This window comes from Ochotona curzoniae, unplaced genomic scaffold (genome assembly GCF_017591425.1).
Source record: "Ochotona curzoniae isolate NIBS_2020 unplaced genomic scaffold, NIBS_Ocur_1.0 scaffold_3171, whole genome shotgun sequence".
Lineage (NCBI taxonomy): Eukaryota > Metazoa > Chordata > Mammalia > Lagomorpha > Ochotonidae > Ochotona > Ochotona curzoniae.
This window is the reverse complement of record NW_024467104.1, coordinates 684,698-706,040: the sequence shown is the minus strand read 5'-3', so window position 1 is coordinate 706,040 and position 21,343 is coordinate 684,698. Positions and strand designations below refer to the sequence as shown.

At 38.2% G+C, this 21,343-nt stretch overlaps 2 protein-coding genes across 2 annotated transcripts; both read left to right on the top strand.

The window, feature by feature from the left end:
• On the top strand, positions 1 to 2,612 carry LOC121172243 (olfactory receptor 10AG1-like). Its single transcript, XM_041004097.1, has 2 exons — positions 1 to 927; positions 2,559 to 2,612. The coding sequence occupies exons 1-2, from the start codon at positions 1 to 3 to the stop codon at positions 2,610 to 2,612; spliced, it is 981 nt and encodes a 326-aa protein (XP_040860031.1).
• A 5,838-nt stretch (positions 2,613 to 8,450) lies between these two features.
• On the top strand, positions 8,451 to 9,383 carry LOC121172242 (olfactory receptor 5W2-like). The gene has a single exon (XM_041004095.1). It carries the CDS (start codon positions 8,454 to 8,456, stop codon positions 9,381 to 9,383), a length of 930 nt encoding a protein of 309 aa, XP_040860029.1. The 5' UTR covers positions 8,451 to 8,453.
• Positions 9,384 to 21,343: the final 11,960 nt, after the last annotated feature.

Here is a 21,343-nt window from a genome sequence, read left to right as displayed (position 1 = left end):
ATGAAACACAAAGATGAAAATACAGAAGCCAATTTTACTGCAGTGATGCAATTTGTCCTCCTGGGATTTTCTGACCTTCCAAGCCTTCAAGGGTTACTCTCTGCATTGTTCTCCATCATCTACTTGACTATCCTGGTTGGAAATAGCCTCATCATCATAATAACCAGGCTTGAATCTTCACTGCAGAAACCCATGTATTTTTTCCTGGCAAACTTCTCTTCATTGGAAGTCTTTTATGTATCTGTTATTCTCCCTAGGATGCTATTCAACCTCTGGACTCAGGATAGAAGCATTTCTCTGCTGGACTGTGCCACCCAAATGTGCTTCTTCCTTATACTGGGAACGACCGAATGTTTCCTCCTGGCTGTGATGTCCTATGACCGCTATGTGGCCATTTGTAGCCCTCTGCACTACCCGGTGGTCATGAACCACAAGATGTGTGTTCAGCTGGCCCTGGGCTCCTGGGTCACCGGAATCCCAGTCCAGATAGGACAAACTTGGCAAATATTCTCTTTGCCTTTCTGTAATTCCAATCGCATTGACCACTTCTTCTGTGACATACCCCCCATTCTCAAGCTAGCCTGCGGTGACACTTTTGTGCATGAGGTTTCTGTGTATATAGTAGTTATGTTGGTTGCTGCAATTCCTTTTATGCTGATACTTGCTTCTTACAGCAAAATCATCTGTACCATCCTGAGGCTGCCAACAGCCAAAGGGAGAGCTAAGGCCTTCTCCACGTGTTCTTCCCACCTGCTGGTGGTGGTTTTATTCTTTGGCTCTGCTACCATCACCTACCTGAGGCCAAAATCTAATCATTCTGCAGGAGTTGACAAACTACTCTCTGTCTTATACACTATTGTGACTCCAATGTTTAACCCCATGATATACAGCCTTAGGAATAAGGATGTCATTGCGGCACTAAGAAAAATGTTTCTTGGAAGAAGGACACAGTGAATATACTTGTAGACCTTTGAGTTGCTTGTTACTTGTTTTATAAGAGAAGCATTTTAAATGTGTACATTCCCTCTTTGAGAAATAAATCACTTCCAATTGTTGAATTTTTAAACATTGCTTTGAAATTTGGGGCATATACAAAACAATCCATGTGTTTTTTAATGTCCCAGACCTAAGAAATACTTTTTTTTTCAGAACTAAATATGCAATATGCAGTATATGCCCCATATAAAAACTGTGAGGGAAATTCAAAGACAAAATGGTTCTTGACTTAGATAATTTTTAACACTCCATTTGTGTGCTTCCTGGAATTTGTCTTTGATCTCTTTATGTTTGGAGGTGTCAATGTAGGTTAATAAGGAATGCTTGTTGAGTTACCAAGTAAAGCAAGGAACAAATTAATATAGTGTTGGCACCCACCATATGGGCAAAATTTGATTAATAGCAGCAGAAAGCATCTGTGAACATTTATTTAATCAGTTATGTGGTGGGAAGTCTAGATACCATTCCCTCTTTGATAACTTCATGTAAGAACACATTATATGTCACAACACTCAGCCAATCCCAATTTGTATTATTTTTTATTTATTTTACTGTGGACAGCCTTCTTTTTTTTTTTTTTAACAATGTGGCCCCAAATATGATTCTCCGTTAATTACTTCATGGTTTTTTAATGACACACTAAACTTTATTGCATATGGAAGCTCAGGTTTTCCTTTTTTAAATTTGATTTTTGTTTTATGGAAAAGGTAGATTTATCAGAGAATGGGGGATTCAGATGGAAAGACCCTCCATCTGCGGATTCACTCCAAAAATGGTAGCATGGCTGGAACTGAAGAAATCTGATGCTAGAAGCCAGGAGCTTCTTCCAGATCTCCTGCATGGCTGCAAGTCTCCAAGGCTGTCGGCCATCCTACACTCTTTCCTAGGCCACAAGCAGGAAGTTGGGTGGGAAGTGGAGCAGCTGGGACATGTACCAGCTTCTATATTGGAACTCAGCACTTGCAAATGGAGGATTTGTCAATTGAGTAATCACAACAGGTCTGCCATTCAGATTTCTAAGATAAAGTTTCTGTCTTCCCATTTCTCTGTTTAATCGGTGTATATGTGTATATATTTGCTTCTCATTTAAAAAAAAAAAAGTTTAAATAGTAAAGGCTGGTGCAGTGACATAAGACAGTATTCTTTTATTTGTGATGCGTATACCCCAAATGAGTATAATGTGTGTTCTGGTTACTCCATTGCTTTTTTTGCTGTGATTGTTAAACATTTATTCTTTAATTGAAAAGCAGACTTACAGAGAGAAGGACAGAGAGAGAAGGTCTTCCACCAGTTGGTTCACTCCCCAAATAGCTGCAAAGGTCATAGTTGAACCGATCCAATGTTCGGAACCTCGAGCCTCTTCTGGGTCTCCTAAGTCAGTGCAGGGTTCCAAAGACTTGTTTTGTCCTCTGCTGCTATTCCAGACCACTGCCATCTGGGACATGAACTGGGGGTCAGATAGAATGTTGGTGTCACAAGTTGGAGTATGATCCTTTTGAGCCACAAAACCTGCCCCAGCTCTGGCCATTTGGGGCATTTAGGAAGTGAATCAGCAGATGAATATCATCTGTAGGCAATTTGTAAAAACATACATCAGTGTGACATGCAATCTTTAGTTCACAGACTACGGTGCCAGAGACCAAGAACAAACTGCAGGCAATGGTCCAGGAGTGGATAAATGTTTGAGACCAAGATTGAGGCCTGTGGGTAAGGGTCTGCAGTTTTGAAAGTTTCCAAGGCCACAGGACTGTGTGCTTTAAGATATTGTACAGACAGCCAAATGATGACTTCATGGATTACACTGCTGGTTCCTGATTATCAAGCATTGGCGGGTTGACATCAAATAAGACATAGTAACTTTAAAATCTAAAGAAAATACCTTTAAGTCTGAATTGAGAGGATCTGCTAGAAATTATTTATAGGATTAGCTAATAACTAAAGATGCATTAATTTCAACAAGCATTCATGCTTTGTCCCTTTATACACTGTTTGAAATTATTTAATGTTTGAACTGGTGTACTAAATAAAGGAAAAACCACCACTTGACAGAATTATGAAAGTTCATGTTTGTGATACTAGACTCTCAATTCAGTTCTTTTTCAGAGATTTTAAACATTCATCTCACAAATGCTTCATTCTGATGTTTTTACTATGATTATACACATGTGCATAAACAATGTTAGCTCCTGTTCTCGCCCTAATCATATTCACCCTTCATCAACTCGTTACACCATCTATCATCCAATTTGCTGTGTATTTATTGTCAGGGTTAATGGAGCAGACGACAAAAAGGTGCTGAATGGAGAAATTATTTGATTAATCTACACTGCAGCCATCTACACTTCCAGGATGATGTGCTTTAACAAGATATAGCCAGGTATCATACTAAACTTTCATCAATCCTAAAGTGAAGCTAGCAGTTCTTAGAATAGTTTTTCTTATGTTAGAAACACTAAGAAACATAAGAGAAAAACATTAACAGAGAGTCTTGTTATGTTTTGGTCCATTATCTGTAACTCAAAGAAAGCAAGAAGAAAGGAGAGTTTTGAGACCCCACACGCTCCCTTCTGTTATTTGTAACCAGAGGGAGGCACAAAGCAGAGAGAGCACTGGAGCAATCAGTCTGCTGCTTAGTGTTCCAAGGTTACTCAGAATCCCAGGTGTTCCTGGCTTGTGAATAGCTCCCTTTCACTCAGCTCTTTAAATTTATTTCAAATTTTTAAAATTCTTTTTATTTATATAGAGAATAAATCCCATGCATTTAATATATACAGCCTTAATAGCATAATGATAGCTTCTACATTATGCTTTTCCCTTCCTTCACTCCTACCCTCTCTCCTAGTTACTTTCTTATTTTTCTTTTAATTTTGCTTTACAATCACAAGTGTAATCTCCACTAAACAGGCAGTATGTAGAAAAAGCTCTGTCTCCAGGGCCAGCATTGTAGCATAGTGGTCAAGCCATGGCTTGTGGTGCTGGCAACCCACTTGGGTTCTAGTTTGAGTTGTGTTTGCTTCAATTCTAATACAACCTCTTCTTTAATGTGCCTGGGAAAGCAGAAGATGGCCCCAGTCTTTGGGCCCTTGCATGTGTCTGGGATACTCAGAAGAAATAACCCTTGGCTTTATTCTGGACCAGTCTTGATCATTTGGGGAGTGAATTAGTAGCTGGGGGATCTCTCTCTCTCACACACACACACACGCACGCACATGCACAAACACACACACATATCACTCTCTGTCTCTCTTTTGTTTGTAAGTATATCTCCTTCTGTGTTATTCTGCCTTTCAAATAAATAATGTGATTGATAAAAATGAAAGTACTACTTCTAAATATTACAGAAAAGATTTGTGAATAATAATCAAATTTCAAAATATAAATTTCACTCTTACAGATTATATTTTTGTGCTGTATATATTAGTTGCCTCAAATCAGCAAAAACATGACGTTTACTTTTCAGACTTTCTGATTTCACCAAGCGTAATGGTCTCCAAATGCTTCTTTTTTGTAATTTTTTGGCAAATAGGTCTCCCTTCTAGTTGTTTTTTTTTTTTTTTTTTAGCATCTGAGGTGTGTTAAATTGTGACTGCATGGATAGATAGAAAGATATTCTATCGCACTTAGCATTTTATAAATTTCAAGAACTTGACATGTGATGCATATTAAAGGCCATGATAATGATAATAGTAGCTGTAAAGATTATGATTATGGCAGAAATATTGCTGGTGATGGTTTCTTTGTCAATGCTTAGCAAAGCTGCATTCACAACACAATGAGGCAGCAATGTCTTAGCCATTCAGGATATGGAATGGCATGGACAGTGTGACATGTGTCTTTCTGGGTTTATATTTGGAAAAAAAAAATTTGAGATATTTTTTATTGCCATTTGAATCATGATTATTTGTTAATATAAAAAGTTTAAATTTGATGTCATAAATAGTATTTCCCATCACAATATTATTTCAGTATATTACAGTCAAGAGAAAAGGGAAGGGGAAATAAAAGTAGAAACTGATGTACTGAAATGAAGCTATGGTACCTATTCTGTTAGGGTGCCACCATGACCCAATCTATAGATTAGGTATTCCTCAAGTCTATGATATTTTAAGGTCTGACTTCATCATGAACTGTTGAATGATTCTCTCAATCATATTCCATCCTCAATTCCTACTCTCTTATGTTGTTTTTCATACCAGAAAAAATTCATGTTTTATATACACACATTTAAGGGTGTATTAATACTTCATTACTTCCCCCCATGCTACCAGCCTCATTTCCTTTCCCCTTTTAATTTTTTTTAATTTTTCACAATGACATACTACAAATCATCTTTATAATCACAGGCTTAACATTCCACTAAATAAAGAATTAGACATGAGATGATATGGCAAGATGGAAGTATAGGGTTTTGGGTACGTTAACTGCATGGAGAAGGATTCATGGAGAAGCAGAGAGGGCATAATTGCAGGTAAGAAGAGTAAGCAGATCAACTGCAGAGACATCAGGAGACCCATGGACAGAGAAGCAGAAGAGAACGCAAGGGGGCACTACTACAAACAGACACCCGAGCAACCAACAGAGAGCTTCTCTGGGAGCCAGGTGGGAAACGGGAGGTCACTGGGATCAGAGGAGTCAATCCATGAAATGGCAGGTCTAGCTGAAATTTAATTGAATCATGACCATAAACAGCAGTGGAGCCCTTGATGATGGGTACAGTAGTGGGGAGTTTACATCTTTGTGCAGCACTAGCACCAGAAGGGCACATCAGATAACATTTTAGGTGCTATGGCAAAATGCCTGGGGATAATAATGATTTGCACATGCATTAAGCCTGGGGAGAATATACTTCTGGCTCAAGAAAATTAACAAAACAGATCCCCTCTATCCCAAGTAACCAAAAAAAAAAAAAAGGAGAGGAGATAAGAATCAATAAGAATCAATAGGAACAGAGATGAAAAAGGAAAAGGAAATATAACAGATACCTCAGACATACATAGCATTATTAGGAAATATTGCAAGCAACTATATGCCAGCAGCCCCACTTCCCATGCAGCTCCCTCTTTGTGCCCTGGGAAAGCAGACAAGGAGAGCCGAATGCTTTGGGACCTTGCACCTCCAAGGGAGGTCCAGAAGAAGCTCCTGGCTCCTGGCTTTGCATTGGCTCAGCTCCGGCCATGGCAGTCATTGGGGAGTGAATCAAGGGACACAAGATATTCCTCTCTATCTCTCTTCTTCTATGTATATCTGAAATTTGGATGATCTAATTGGATCTCACCCTTTGAAGTTAGGTATTTAAATCACAAAAAGTGATCACAATACTAATGTAGTTCCAGGTTTAGATAAGTCATTGGATTGGATTTAGTTTATTGGAAAAAGCTGGATGAGGATGAGGGCACAGAGGGAAAAAAACAAACAAACAAAACAACTTATATACTGCAAGCATGGCACTGAATGTAATTCTGGTGAAATCTGAATGCCAAATGGTATGATGAACTGGAAATAATGACTAGTTCTTGACTGTAGTCATCTCTCTCTTGCAAATTAAGTGTAATATTTCCTTTAAAGTTAGGTAGAAAGACTGCAATATTGTATTTTGTCCCAAGAACCCTGTCTGCATGACATACCAATTTTAAAACATGGAATTGTATGTGTGACTTATCCCTTGAGGACTAATTGTTAAACACCTAGGGACCACTCAGAGAAGCAGTTATATTACCTAGGACAGTGCTGAACAACTGAGAGTGTAGGGCTGCACTGCATCCAGTAAAGAAATCAGCAATTCTTCATAAGGTAACAATGTGTTTTTTTAATGGTTTTAATTATATATATAATGTTTTTAGTATTTTTCCACAAAAGCATGCCAAACCAAGAGACTACAAAATTCATTGAAACTATCCATTTTAATTACTTGAAACTGAATAGCATATTTGTTTTAAAATATTTTTGTATTCAAAAAGCTGAGTGAGAGGGAGTGATGAAACAAAAACAGAGAGATAATATATTCCATAGCGTGATTCACTCCCCAAAGCTCGAGTCAGGACTGGTGCCAGACTGTAGAAATGAACATAGATATAACAGAAAAACTAGAATACTAACATGTGCTAAAGAAGGCAGTCAGATGTTAGGTATCATTTTCAATCTCTTATGTGTATTCTTAAAATGTTTTCTGTTCTTCTAGTACAATGAATAAAATGATCATTTTAAAATATGTCCACAGAGACACACATTTGTATAAGCAAAGATTCTTGAGACTTACATACTAATCATTATATTTTTATTTAAATATAGTCATTTTAAAATGCTTCTATTCTTCTTCTGCCTTTAATTCCACTTTTAGACCTTGACAGAATGTAAGATATGTTCATCTAAAATATTGATTTGGTTAAGCTAGAACAGGATCCAGAGTCCAGTTATTGTTCCAATGACTGTTTACTCATAATCAAAAGATAGAAGACATCAAAGCTATGCAAGACAGACAAGTGGAAGAAACTTATAAAAGCATACAGCGTTTTGGAAGCTGACTAAGGTTACAGCAGAATTTAGCAATGAACAACTTCATATTTGCTTGCTCAATATATAATCACAACAACCCAGTGATGACTGATAAATTCTTCTCATAATTGGGCCAATTTTTATTATGCCATTTTGTACTTATTAAATAAGGATAACATGAATTTTATTTATTGATAATTTATTGAAGTTTCATAAGTAAACCATGATTTTTTAAAAATCATTCTAATATCATGCATCTATATTTAAAATGCTTGCTAGTGTAATAAAATTAGAAAAACTCTATTACAAATACCAACATTTATAAATCAAAGTCCAGATGGCATGTATAGCACATCAAAATGCCAAAGAAATAGCAATCAGACCATCACTCAGTTTCCAATTTTCCCTTCTCAGCAGGTAAATACACCTACTGTAATTTCACAGCCCTTTATAAATGTACACATGCAGAAAACAGAAGCCGGTGTTACAGGAACATTTACTAGTTCCACCTATTTTCATATTGCTGAAAATGTCCATTTAAGAGTTAGCAACAACGCAAATGCATGCATTGTGATTTAGACTTCTTCTTGCTTCTCTTTAGCTTTTCGGTTGAACTTCTCTCTGGAATAAAATGTCAGAGAAGTAGTAATGTGACAAACCAGTGACAAAAAAAAGATAGGTTAGTTCAACAAAACATGCTTCATTTTCAACAAACCAAATTCAAGCAAACAAAAGATACCAAAACAATCATGTAACATGTTCCTGGCCCTGGCTTTGAAACGTCACAGCACCGGATGTTGCAGTCACTTGGGGAGTGAATCATTCAGCAGAAGATCTTCCTCTCTGTCTCTCCTCCACTCTGCATGTCTGACTTTGCAATCAAAATAAATAAAGCCTAAAAAAAAAACAACTATCACAATCTTGACATTCCTTTTGTTAGAACATAGGATACAAACCAAAGAAGAATGGAAAAGAAAAATTGCTCCTCAGTTACTGAATTCTTTCTCTTGGGAGTTACCAAAAACCCTAGGATGAAGGTGACCCTATCCATCACATTTGCACTTGTTTATCTCACTAACCTTCTGGCAAATCTCGGAATGATCACTTTAATCAGACTGGATCCCCGGCTGCACACCCCAATGTACTTTTTCCTCAGTCACCTCTCATTCTGTGACCTCTGCTACTCCACTGCAGTTGGACCCAAGATGCTCGTGGACATATTTGCTACAGACAAGTCAATTCCCTTCTATGGCTGTGCTCTGCAGTTCTTAATCTTCTGTATCTTTGTTGATTCAGAGTGTCTACTGCTGGCAGTGATGGCCTTTGATAGGTACCAGGCCATCAGCAACCCCTTGCTCTACACAGTCAACATGTCCAACAAGGTGTGTTCCCTGCTCATGGCTGGGGTTTACCTGGTGGGAGTGACAGACGCATTGCTACACACCACATTGACATTTCGCTTGTGTTTCTGTGGCTCTAATGAGATCAATCACTTCTTCTGTGATGTCCCTCCTCTGCTGTTGCTATCATGCTCAGATACTCAGGTCAATGAGTTGGTGATCTTCACTGTGTTTGGATTCATTGAACTGAGTACTATCTCAGGAGTTCTTGTCTCTTACTGTTACATCATCTCATCAGTCTTAAAGATGCTCTCTACTGAGGGAAGGCTCAAAGCTTTCTCCACCTGCACCTCCCACTTAACTGCAGTTGCCATTTTCCAGGGAACTATGCTCTTCATGTACTTCAGACCAAGTTCTTCCTACTCTCTAGATCAAGACAAGATGACGTCACTGTTTTACACCCTAGTGATCCCCATGCTGAACCCTCTGATCTACAGCCTTCGGAACAAGGATGTGAAACAAGCCCTGGAAAAGCTGAAAAAACATATTTGTTAAGGTCAATAGGTAGCTTTTATATAAATATGCATATACACACAAATTTATACCACATCTGTTCTTTCAAATTATATATTAAAATATAACATGTATAAATAATGTATATCACATTAGGCTATATTAAATGGTGCATTACTATTACTGAGCTTCAGAAATATCTCACTGTGAATCTTCAGTTGAAATAATGTGCTGTTTTCGAAAAATTGGGCTTGATTTGTAAATCTTTTCAATCATTATTTCATCTACTAATTTCTTATAAGAATGAAAGCTTATTCAGTATGTCCACTGTATACTTCAATATGTTTTGCATTCCATGGAAAATTTCCTAGAATTTTGGTAGTGAGTTGTATCATGCATTTGAAACTATATTCCTTGTTTAAGAAATATATAACAGAATTCATAAAAAGCTAAGCAATTCTATGACATTTAAAAAATTATTTTAATTTCAACTCAAATGTTTACTTCTAGAATAGAGTCAGGAAATAATTTTTTCACATCACAAATATTAGCTTCAACTAAAAAATAAGTAGAGGCCCAAAGGTGTCTCAGTGTATTCCTTTGGCTCCCTTACATTCAGGTACATACACCATCAGTTAACAAGGTTAATTTGACTCCTTCCTTTTCTACTTATAGACATTGAGTTTCCTTTTCTTGTCTAATGGCTCTGATTAAAACTTCATGAAATATACTGAGTGGTAATGATGAACGTTGGCAACTTTTTCTGGTTCCCTATGTTAGCTTCCAGGTTCCCCCCTTACTGGACTGGAGTTTCACATATATTGATCCTACTGTGCTAAGCTGTGTTTCTAGTATGGCCAATATGCTCAAACTATTGATGCTATAATGATGTTGAATTCTATCAAATACTTTCTCTGCAACCAGTTAGTCAATCATAGAGGGTTTTTTTCCTTAAATATTTAATGTTTTGTAGCATGTCTATTGATTTGCATATGTGGCACCTTACCTGCATCCCTGGGACAAGTCCGACCTGAGTAGGTTGGACGATTTTTATGGTCTGTTGTTGGATTTAACTGCATAGTATTTTGCTGGTATTTTTGCATCTTGTTTTCATCAAGAGTACTAGTGTATAGTTCTTTTCAGTGTTGTGTTTGTTCCTTGTTTTGGAAATAAAGTGCTGCTGCACTCAGAAGAATTTTGACAAAATTTTCTGGCTTCTGTTTTTTTATTTTTTAGCAGTTTAAGAATCATTCGATTTTTAAGTCTTCTTTAAAACTTGGAGGAGTTCAGCAGTGGTCTTGGAAATTTCCTTGTGGTAGGACATTTAATACTGATTTAATTTCTGTTTTATTACAACTCTGTTTGGGTTTTTTTATGTCTTCAACTTGCTATGTTGGTAAACAGAATATGTCCAGAAATCTGTCCATCACTTCTGCATTTTCTAATTTGTTGTCCTCAAGGTCTCTATGGTGATACTTGGTGGTTGCTTAATTTCTATGATATTCACTGAAACGTATACTTTTTCATTTTAAGTTTTATTTACTTTGACCTATTCCCTTTATTGGTAAGTTGTGCCATGATTCATCTCAGTTTTAAAAAAGGTCTTCATATTATGGAGCTTTTGAACACTAATTTTGTTTATTGTTTAATTTTTACGATTACTTTCTGAGTTTGTAAGAGATTTTGCGAGGTTTCAGGATATAACTTTGCTTAGTGGATAATTAAGTTCATGATTATAACATTGAATATGCATCATTGCAAAAGAAAATTAAAAGTAAGAAAGGCAGACAAGGGAAGGTGGAAAACATTTTTACGTTCCTAACAGTGTACCTTGGAAATATGGAAAATCTGCTTCTATCATGTAAATATAAATTTATAAAGCAATTAGTAGAACTACTAGGAATAGTAGTAAAAGGAACATATTCTTGAAGCACAGGCTAGAGGTTAATGATTCTATGAGGACAGGGAAAAGCCTTTGAAGAGAAAGTTAAACATTTAGGGCATAAAGAATCAAGTGGGGGACCTGGCACAGTGGTGAAGCAGCTAAAGTCCTCACCTTGCACATGCTGAGATCCCATTTCCATGCTGGTTCTAATCCCAGCAGTTCCATGCTCGTGTCATGGTAAAACAAACGATGATGGCCCAAAACTTGGGACTCTGCAACCACATGGGAGACCTGGAAGAGGCTCCTTGCTCCTGGCTTTGGATCAGTGCAGCGCTGGCTGTTGCGGCACCTTACGGAGTGACTCAACAGACAGAAACTCTTCCTCTCTGTCTTTGCTCTTCACTGTATAGCTGATGTTCCAATAAAAACAAGTAAGTCTTAAAAAAACAAACAAAATAAACAAAAAAAGCAGGAATAATTTGTGCTTGTCTTATGATTAGTGATGCTTATTCTTATTTGCTGGTCTTCATTACTTGTGTCTTTCTTTGTGGAATGACTGTTCTGGCATTTTTTCTACTGTTTCCTTAAATTATTGCTTTTGTTATTGTCACTACACAGTTGTTTGGGTTCCAGTGGGGTTTAGGTAGTGATATTCTACTGTTCAGCAAGATGAAGATAGCCAAGTATACATGGAATACTTCTAGATAGCTAGAAAAAGTCAAGTTTGCCTTGCAGAGTGAAATGAAAGTGTATCATTTTAAAACAAAGAGAAAAAATAAGGAAGGAGAAGGTTGAATGTGTTATGTGGGCAGGAAGGGTGATAGGCTGGGATGTTGCAGCATGCTCCTGTGTCTGTATTGTGAAATATGTCAAATGTATCCAATGTAAATACATAAATAAAAGACAATTCAAATGCTTCCCAATGAATGAAAAATAAATGTTAAAAGTGGCAGATTTGTTTGTTGATCTGATTATTATACAACATGCATATTCATTATAACATAATGTACATAATGTATCCTAGCATAATGTACACAATTTACATGAAAACCATGAGTCAATTTAAAGTTAGGCATCAAAACAAAGTTGCAAAGACACACTGCCATGAAGTCCATCCAACTACTGACACTACTAAAGCAGTCATTTGTATTTAGCCTTTTGTCTTGATGATTCTAATTGCAGGAATTCTGATGAGTCAATATGAACCACCAAGAGAGTAGCCTATCACCTCAATGACTGCTCAGTATCTCCAGCATGAAACATGAGAATTCTTGGTGCGGTGACTGCAAGCTGCACACCTGTCCTCATATAAACATCAATGACACTCATACCTACACATTACTCTTGGAGAATGTGAAGAAAGTGAGGGTCTTAGGCTTACCTTTGCAGCTGACCTTGTAAAATGCCCTGTGGAAGGTTCTGTTTGAAGGGGGGGGAAGCAGCTGTGGGACACTGATAGCCAATAGGAAAATATAGTGATGGAAAATATGTACAAAGAGTTCTTTTGGAAAACGATTTTGAAGTGTCTCCATCCAATTTCAAATGTTTTCAATCTATTCGATCCCTTTTTCAAATATTTCTTGTAAGATCGAATATGCAAAAATCATAGCTGTTGCTAAAAACTGTAATATGGTTATAATATAGGGGGAAAGATGGGATGGGGGAGTGAGAAGGTAAAAGGGAAAATATCTGAGTCTAAGAAACTACTTCATTAAAAACAATATAAATAAATAAGCAAACAGACAGACTTGGGGCCAGCAAAAGGGTACACCCTGCTAATCGTTAGCCTATAGTCCCAGCATCCCATGAGAGGGCAAGTTCATTTCCAATGCTGCTCTCTGCTTATGGACTAGGAAAGCATCAGAGGATGCCGAGGTCCTTGGGCCCCAGAGCCCATATGAAAGATCTAGAAGAACTTCCAAGGCCAGTGCATTAGCGTAGCAGTTAAAGTCTTCATCTTGAACACACCCAGATCCAGCATGGGTGTTGGTTTTAATCCTAGCAGCCCCACTTCCCATCAAGTTCCCTGCTTGTAGCCTGGGAAACCAGTCAAGGATGGCCAAAACCTTGGGACCTTGCACCCACACGTGGGAGACCTGGAAGAGGTTCCTGGCTCAGATCATCTCAGCTCCAGTTGTTGCAACCGCTTGTAGAGTGAATCAAGTGAATCAATGGGCAGATCTTTTCTGTCTCTCCTCTCTATATAGCTGATGCTCCAATAAAAATAAATAAATCTTTAAAAGAGAAAAAAGTCGTTCCTGACTTCTGATTCTAGATCAGCTCAGCTCAAGTCATTACGGACATTTGTGGAGTGAAGCAACAGATGGAAAATCTCTCCTTCTCTGTGTAAAATTGCCTTTCAAATAAAAATAAATAAATCTTTTTTTTTTAAACATTTATTTTATTTTTATTGGAAAGGCGGATAAACAGAGAGGAGAGACAGAGAGGAAGATCTTCTGTCCAATGGTTCACTCCTCAAGTGAGCGCAATTGCCGATACTATGCCGATCCAAAGCCAGGAGCCTCTTCCGGGCCTCCCACGCGGGTGTAGGGTCCCAAAGCTTTGGGTCGTCCTCGACTGCTTTCCCAGGCCACAAGCAGGGAGCTGGATGGGAAGTGGAGCTGCCGGGATTAGAACCGGCGCCCATATGGGATCCTGGGCATGTAAGGCGAGGACCATAACCACTGCGCCACTGCGCCGGGCCCCAAATAAACAAATCTTAAAAAAATATTTTAAAGGTGTCACAAACTGGCAGTTTCACGGATTATGCCCAATTCTGAAGATAAGTGACAGCTTATTCATTCAAAGGCCTTATGACTTTTATCTCATAAAAAAAACCAATTTGATCTGCCTCTTGAATTGCTTAATTACATTCAGGTAATAATCAAAAAGTAAGGAAATTATAATTGTTAGAATATGGGATCTTAAGCCCCTGAAATATGTGTCTAAAGGAGGAAATCACCAAACTGATTTATTGCAGCCTACATTTCATTGAACTTGTTCAGCAAAATGAATGAAAATGTTTTAGCTGGGTGTATTGTTAAGATTTTCCTCTTAAAATTTTGAAACAAATAGTCTAAAGTAACCCCTTCATTCTGGAATTTTATAGAAATAGGAAAACCTGTCAAATGATTTTAATATCTTCACTTCAGTCTCCAACATTTCTTTCCACTCTACACACTCTTCACATATATTCACCAGCATTAGGGAAAAGATAGTATTATCCAAATATGCAAAAATTGACTATTGTAAAACCTAAAGACTTATAGTCATATTCCAATATCTTGACTCCTTCCCTTCTACCTTGACACTAAAATGTAGATTTATATTAGATAAATATAGTAACAGACACAGCTCTAACTGTAGATTGGCTAAGTACACTGTTACAGTGATCACTGTGATGCTTATCAAGTCAGTCTGCCTCATTATACATCAATTTACTACAATGTAAAAAAATAGGGGGAGAGTGGCCCAGACTAGATTACTTAAGATGTTTTCTTGTAGTATATGTAGGGATTCATCTACACCTCTGGGGTTATGTAAATGTATATCCAGTATCTGAGACGATAGTTCATGTCTCTATAAAAGGGATGCACTGAGTCTCTATATTCATTTGGCCTGCATGGCAATGGAATATTATCAGCTACAGTGTGTAACTTGTGAAAATTAAATACCTTTAAAACTCAACCCCTGTAATAGCCTCTTACTCTGCCTTTGGATTTCACCGGGCACATCACAAATGTTAATGTCATGAAAATATAAAGTAAAGCATCAGTTTATTGCTATTGCTCACCAAAAAAAGGATTGGCCTGAAAATAATTCATGATATTCATTTCAAGTGTTAATGTTGATGTGTCACAAGCACATCTCTAACATACTGCTCATAAAGTCAGAATGAGCAGATGATTTTGGAAAATGTGGAAGTTTGTACTCTACTTTACATACAAATGCCTCATGATCCTAAAATTCCATCCTTTGCTTTCACCCATGTGGAATTGAAGGCACAGCCATGAAGCTCATAAGAAATAACCACTATGGCATTATCTGGAAGGTAATAAATAACATACAATATTCTTTTAGACTGTAACGCAGCAATGAACTCTCACCACATTCTATACAATTGTTTGACATGGGACCAGACAGGCATGTTCTGAAGCAGCTTTCTAGTAGAGAAACAATCTTTGTAGTATGTGTGGGGACACTAACAACACTAGAAAAATCATATGGACCATGGGTTTTTTTCTTAGTTTGCCATTGATGTCTTTGGCACCCCCTTCAGCTTTTTCTCCTAATTGGATAAAACATAATCTGTACTGGGACACAAATTCCTTGTGAAGAAATTAACTGATCTGGATATCAATGGTATATACTTCACAAGCACAAGAATTAAAGTGAGTGGGAATTACAACAAGCAAATCTGTTTATAAAGTATAAATCCTGCATAAACAGAGTATACCTGGGGAAATTTGGCAGTTAAATTTCAATTCTTAGCTAAAAACAATGAAAACATAAAAAAGACTTCCCTTGAGACAAGGAAACACCATAGAGAACAATTACTTTGGAAATCAGAATGTAGTGTCCCAAGCTGATTTCAGAGCATTCCATGGTGAGATAGTGGGGTGGAAAGGCTCTTGGGTAACATAAATGTATTCCTTTCTTGTGTTTACATGATGAAAAATTATTGACAATTAGATAAGTGGTTAGAACTCTGCCTCAATAACAAACCCACAGGAATTTATTTGTATCTTAGTACCAGTGCAAAAAAGTTTCTTCCATTAATATTATGAAACACCTTGAATACACATGGGAAACCTGGATGCAGGTCCAAGCTCGTGAGTTCAGTGTGGCCATGCCCCTGCCATTTCAGCCATTCAGGGAGTGAACCAGTAAATGAAAGATCTTTTTCTTTTTCTTTCTCTTCCTCCATCCCTTTATTTCTGTCTAAAACTTTCAAACAAATGAATACATGGATAAACAAAAGAGATAAATATAAGACCTAAAAAGGGAAATATATTCAATCTTTTGTGGATGAAAGCATTCATGTCATCAGAAATTTCATACTATGAAAACTAATTTACAGAGACAATACAATGCCAATCAAATTACCAACAACATTCTCAATCTCAAAGAAAAATGAATATATCATTCATATGGAAACACAGAGACCCACCAATAGCTAAAGCAATGTTAAACAAACAACACTAGAGTAATCATAATACCTGACCTCAAGAAATACTACAGGGTGATTGTATTCAGAAAAGCCTGGTACTGGCACAATACACAACCATAGACTTACACACCAATGTAACAGAATAGAAACTCCAGAAACTAATCCATACAGCGCTGAATAACTAATGTTTGACAGATAAGCTGAAATCCATCCCTGGAGAAAGAGAATCTCTTCTACAAATAGCGTTGGGAAAATTGTATTTCTACCTCGAGAATTATGAAACAAAATACCCACCCTCTAACTTCTAATACCACAATTAACTCTAAGTTAACCAAGGACTCAAATCTGTTATGCAATATTAAGGAGTTTCTATAGGAAACCATCATGCAAACCAGAAACACTTCTTGGAAAAGATCCCAAAACACAGACTGTCAAAACAAAAATAGACATGTGCGGTTGCAGTGAGCTAAGAAGTTCAGCACTGCAAAGGAAACACTCAACAAAGTGAAAAGGTAACTTACAGAATGGGGAAAACATTTACAAATTACTCAACTGATACAGGATTAGTCAGAAAAGTATTCTTCAAGAGCAATTGATTTCACTGAATGGTAACAAAGAACATATGAAAAATAAATCTTTGGTTAGAATAAGAACATAACAAATTCATAAATTTGAAATTGCATTTTGTTTATACTTAAAATTATTCTTAAATGAGAGAGAAAGAGGGATCAATCTTTCACTATTCAGTTCACTCTCCAAATACTTAAAACACCTGGCACTGAGCATAACTAAGTCCCAGATTGGGACAATTTGAATTAAATTTATAAATTGGAGGGATCCAATCGTGTCAGCCATCATCTGCTGGGTGTGAATTGACAAGAAGCTAAATGAGAGGCAAAACAGACTCAATCTGGGGACTCTGACATGAGACTTGGGCATCTCAAGCAGTTATTTAAAACACTAGACCAATGATTTGTTCCTTAGTGAGTTTTTTCCCCCTTAAATAGTAGTAATAATTAAAATGATACAAAAATTACTGGTTTCTGTAAATTAAAACCTACTATGCAATATATACCATAATTATGAAGCCTAAAACAAACAAACAAATAATTAAAACACCATCTTTCCTTTAAATCACCCTTAGCTGCTTGTCAGACAGATTTGTCAGTACACTGTGCACTTCTCTTTCTAAGAATTGTGTCTGGGCCCAGTGCCATAGATTAGCAGCTAAATCCCATGCTGTAAAAGTGCCAGATTCTCGTATGGGCACCAGTTCTAATCCCAGTGTCCCTACTTTCCATCCAGCTCGCTGCTTCTGGCCTGGGAAAGCAGTAAAGGACAACCCAAAACCTTGGGACCCTGCACCTGCATGGGTGACCCAGAAGAAGAAGCTCTTGTTGCGGTCACTTGAGGAGTGAATCCATGGATGGAAGTTCTCTATGTTTCTCCTTCTCTTTGTATTCCTGACTTTCCAATAATAAAGAAATAAATACTTTTAAAAAGAATTGTATCTATGATTCAAATAAACAAATGCACCAAATTCTGTTGATTCTGTTGTATTTTAACATTTCTCTTTTTGCAGCAAAATTGGTCTATCTTTTGTCAACAAATCTTTCCTACAAATAAATGTAAGGTGGTCATGGAGTGATACATGTATATGGCAAAGTTCATTATAGTACACTTAATTTCTAAAAACAGCACAGAACAAGTTCTGAAAAATACTAGGATTTCTTATTTTGATGTCAGAGATAAGTTCTGCGCATTTATTAATACAGTAATGCACACATTCCAATCTGATTATATTTAAACTCATTTGGTTTTGTTTCTTCTTTACTTTGAGATCTATTTTTATTTGAAAGGCAGAGCTATGGAGAGGAGAAACACAGAGAGATTTTCCATCTCTTGGCACATTCACAAGATTACTACTTCCCGTAACTGAGCTGACCCGAAGCCAAGAGCCAGGAGCTTTCTCCAGGTCCACCACACAAGCTCAAGGTCCCAGGGATCTCAGCCATCTTTCCTTGCTTTCCCAAGACAGAAGCAGAGAATGAATTGCAAGTGGAGTAACTGGAATGCAAACCACTGCCCATATGGGATGTTGGTGTCACAGGCAGATGCCTACTTTACTATGCCACAATACTGACCCTAGTTGTACTTTTTCAAATATAAGACTCTATATTTTCAGGGAGGAGGGGGTTACACTTTAATTTTATTATGATCGTACAACACTTAATCAGCAGTGATCTTCCAGTTCAGGCTCTGTTGCCAGAGATAAGACACATTCCTCATGGATAACATCTAGAATCAAGTAGAGACTATCTCAAAATCCTTCCCAAACACCTTTTCAAAGATATGACAACATCAGTTTTAAGAGTGACATGTGTCTGTACATTTTTTCTGATAATAAATGCAATTATAGTATATTATAGTTTGTTATAAATAAATAAATTATAACATCCTTTATGAATCATAGATTCTATTTTGGTGCATGTTAATAATTTAAAATTCCATCTCTCACTTTCTTGGCTATTTTTGTCAAACTTGATATGCATACCAACAAATTTAATTAAATAAATTGGGAAAAATGCTCCCTCCTCTGTTGCTGTGCCCCAGGGTCTGGGGTGGGTGATGAGGCCATTGGGTCTGCAACCTAAGGGGCTGGTCACAGGGGTTGGAGAAAGTTAAGACTTGTGATGGTTTGTGCTGTAGCTGCTTTGCTTCTGATCCAGTTTCCTGCTAATGCTCCTGGGAAAATAGCAGAAAATGACTTAAGTCGTTGGGTCCTTGCACCCACATATGAGAGCTGAACAAGTTACTGGCTCCTAGCTTTGGATTGGCTTAGCTCTGGCCCTTTCAGCCATTTGTGGAACGAACCAGCAGATGGAAGATATCTCTGTCTCTCCTATCTTTGTAACTCTGCCTTTCAAATAAAAATAAATCTTTTGATAACAGAACCTTCTTCCACATTTAAGAAAGTTACAGAGACAGGGCACAAGAGATGGAGATAGAGATATATGGAGAGAGAGAGAGAGCTTCTATCTGCTGATTCACTCCATAGATAACCTTAACTGGGCTAGGTAAGGATGAGGACAGAAACTTTGATGTGTGCACAGTGGATCCAGGACCAGGGTGATAACTTACTGATGCCTTTGACCGTTTCTTCATGTTGAGTGGGGGATTGGCCAGGATTTGGTACCTTCCTGGGTTGGACGAGAGCAGATTGGAGCTGCTGATCAGAATGAAATACCCTTGGCCCACTCCTTCCACCCATGACTAGCTGGAGTCACAGCCGTGTCCTCTGTGGCCCCTTCTAGGATGGACCCCCCTCCATCCAGCTTGACCTGATGAGCACTCTTCATCCTGGGCCTCCATGTTGCCATCCATCCTTCCCAACCTTCTGTGTCCAGCCTCCGTCAATAATCTTGTTCTCCCAGCTGCTGTAGTAGTGTCTGGTGCCGAGAACAGGGAAGTCCTGGCCTCTCTCTGCTGCTCATGTTGGCTGGCGGTCATGTGTTTTCCCTTCTTCCAATCTGTTGTTGTGGCAAAATATAGCCTGACATAAATATGCTATCTTCACCATTTTTTTTTGTCAGTATAATTCCAGTGGCTTTTTAAAAAAATGATTTATTTATTTTTTTATTTGAAAGGCAGATTTTATAGAGAGAGAAAGAGAGACAGAGAAGATTCTCCATCTATTGCTTTACTCCTCAAATGACTGTAGTAGTTGGGGTCTACTGGGCCAAAATCAGGAACCAGGATGCTCTTGTGGGTCTCCCACATAGGTGTAGTGTCGTAAGGACTTGGTCTATCCTCCACTGCTTTTCCTAGGTGCATTAGCAGGGAGCTGGATTGAAAGTGGAGCTGTCAGGATTTGAATTAGCGCTGATTAGAATACCAGTGTCACAAGAGATGGCTTAACTTGCTGTGCTGCAACTGTTTCCCTTTGGGATGCTATTCCTATTTGCTTTTCTCTCCACCTTTGCCTGCCGAGGGATTGAGTGAAGACCAAGTCGTCCCACAGTATTTGTTCTTTTGAGCACCTTTAAGAACAAGACAAGACACAGTCACTCCCTGTAGACTGGGGCCATCAGATGCAGCATCTTCTCCCTCCATCCCAAGGGATTTCTAGGCAGCAGGTTACACACCTGAAACTCTCTCTTACCTGAAGCACTTCAAATACCCATGATCAAGCCCCTTGGGAGTTCTTTGTACATATGGGGTTGGGAATGAGAATAACCCAGGCTAGCAGACATGGGGTGAACCTTCTTGACTTGATGTACTTTGAAAAGTCTCAACAGATGGAAGGGCCCTGTGTCCTTCTTCTCCTTTTGTGGCCTACAACTCCCTTATAGTCATTCCAGCACTCAGGGTCCTCTGAGCATTGCCTAATTGGGTAGAGTTTCCTAGTGGCAGAACCTGAGAAGAAGACTCTTCCACTAATGATTCTCTGCAGAGGGAAGAAGGAAAAAGAAGTAGGATGCAGCAGGTGCAGAAGCCAAGAATTTGTGGTTTTTTTTTTTTTTTTTTTTTTTTGCTTCAGCCTAACCCCAGCTTGGTCCCTGGGGCAAGGTGGTGGGCCATCCTAACTCTGTATCACAGAGCCCCTGGTTGCAGATCACATCCCAGAGGATCTACTGAGCAGGTGGCTCTTTCAGCCCACCACAATTCCATGAGCTTGTTCCTGTCAACATCCTTAGATGATGGGCAGTGAGTGGATGTGCAGGTGCTGAGGTGGGGCTCTTCAGCCTCCTTACTTGCCTCTTGCTGGCTCAGACTAATGTGTGCCCCTTGCTGGGAGTGTCTCTGCCCCTGGCACCTTGGCTCGGATTCCCCTTTCCTACTGTCTCCAGCACCCACGTGGGTCTTGTCTTTGCCCATCTGCCCCCAACACTCCTTCTGTCAGGTCCTAGCCCATAGCTGGGCACCCATGAGATGACTCTAAGGAAT

Bases quoted from the DNA above. Each gene is read 5' to 3' on its own strand.
- LOC121172243 (XM_041004097.1), top strand. From the start codon at position 1: ATGAAACACAAAGATGAAAATACAGAAGCCAATTTTACTGCAGTGATG. The intron at 928-2,558 runs ATGTTTCTTGGA...CAGCAGATGAAT, and splicing joins TCATTGCGGCACTAAGAAAA to ATCATCTGTAGGCAATTTGT.
- LOC121172242 (XM_041004095.1), top strand. From the start codon at position 8,454: ATGGAAAAGAAAAATTGCTCCTCAGTTACTGAATTCTTTCTCTTGGGA.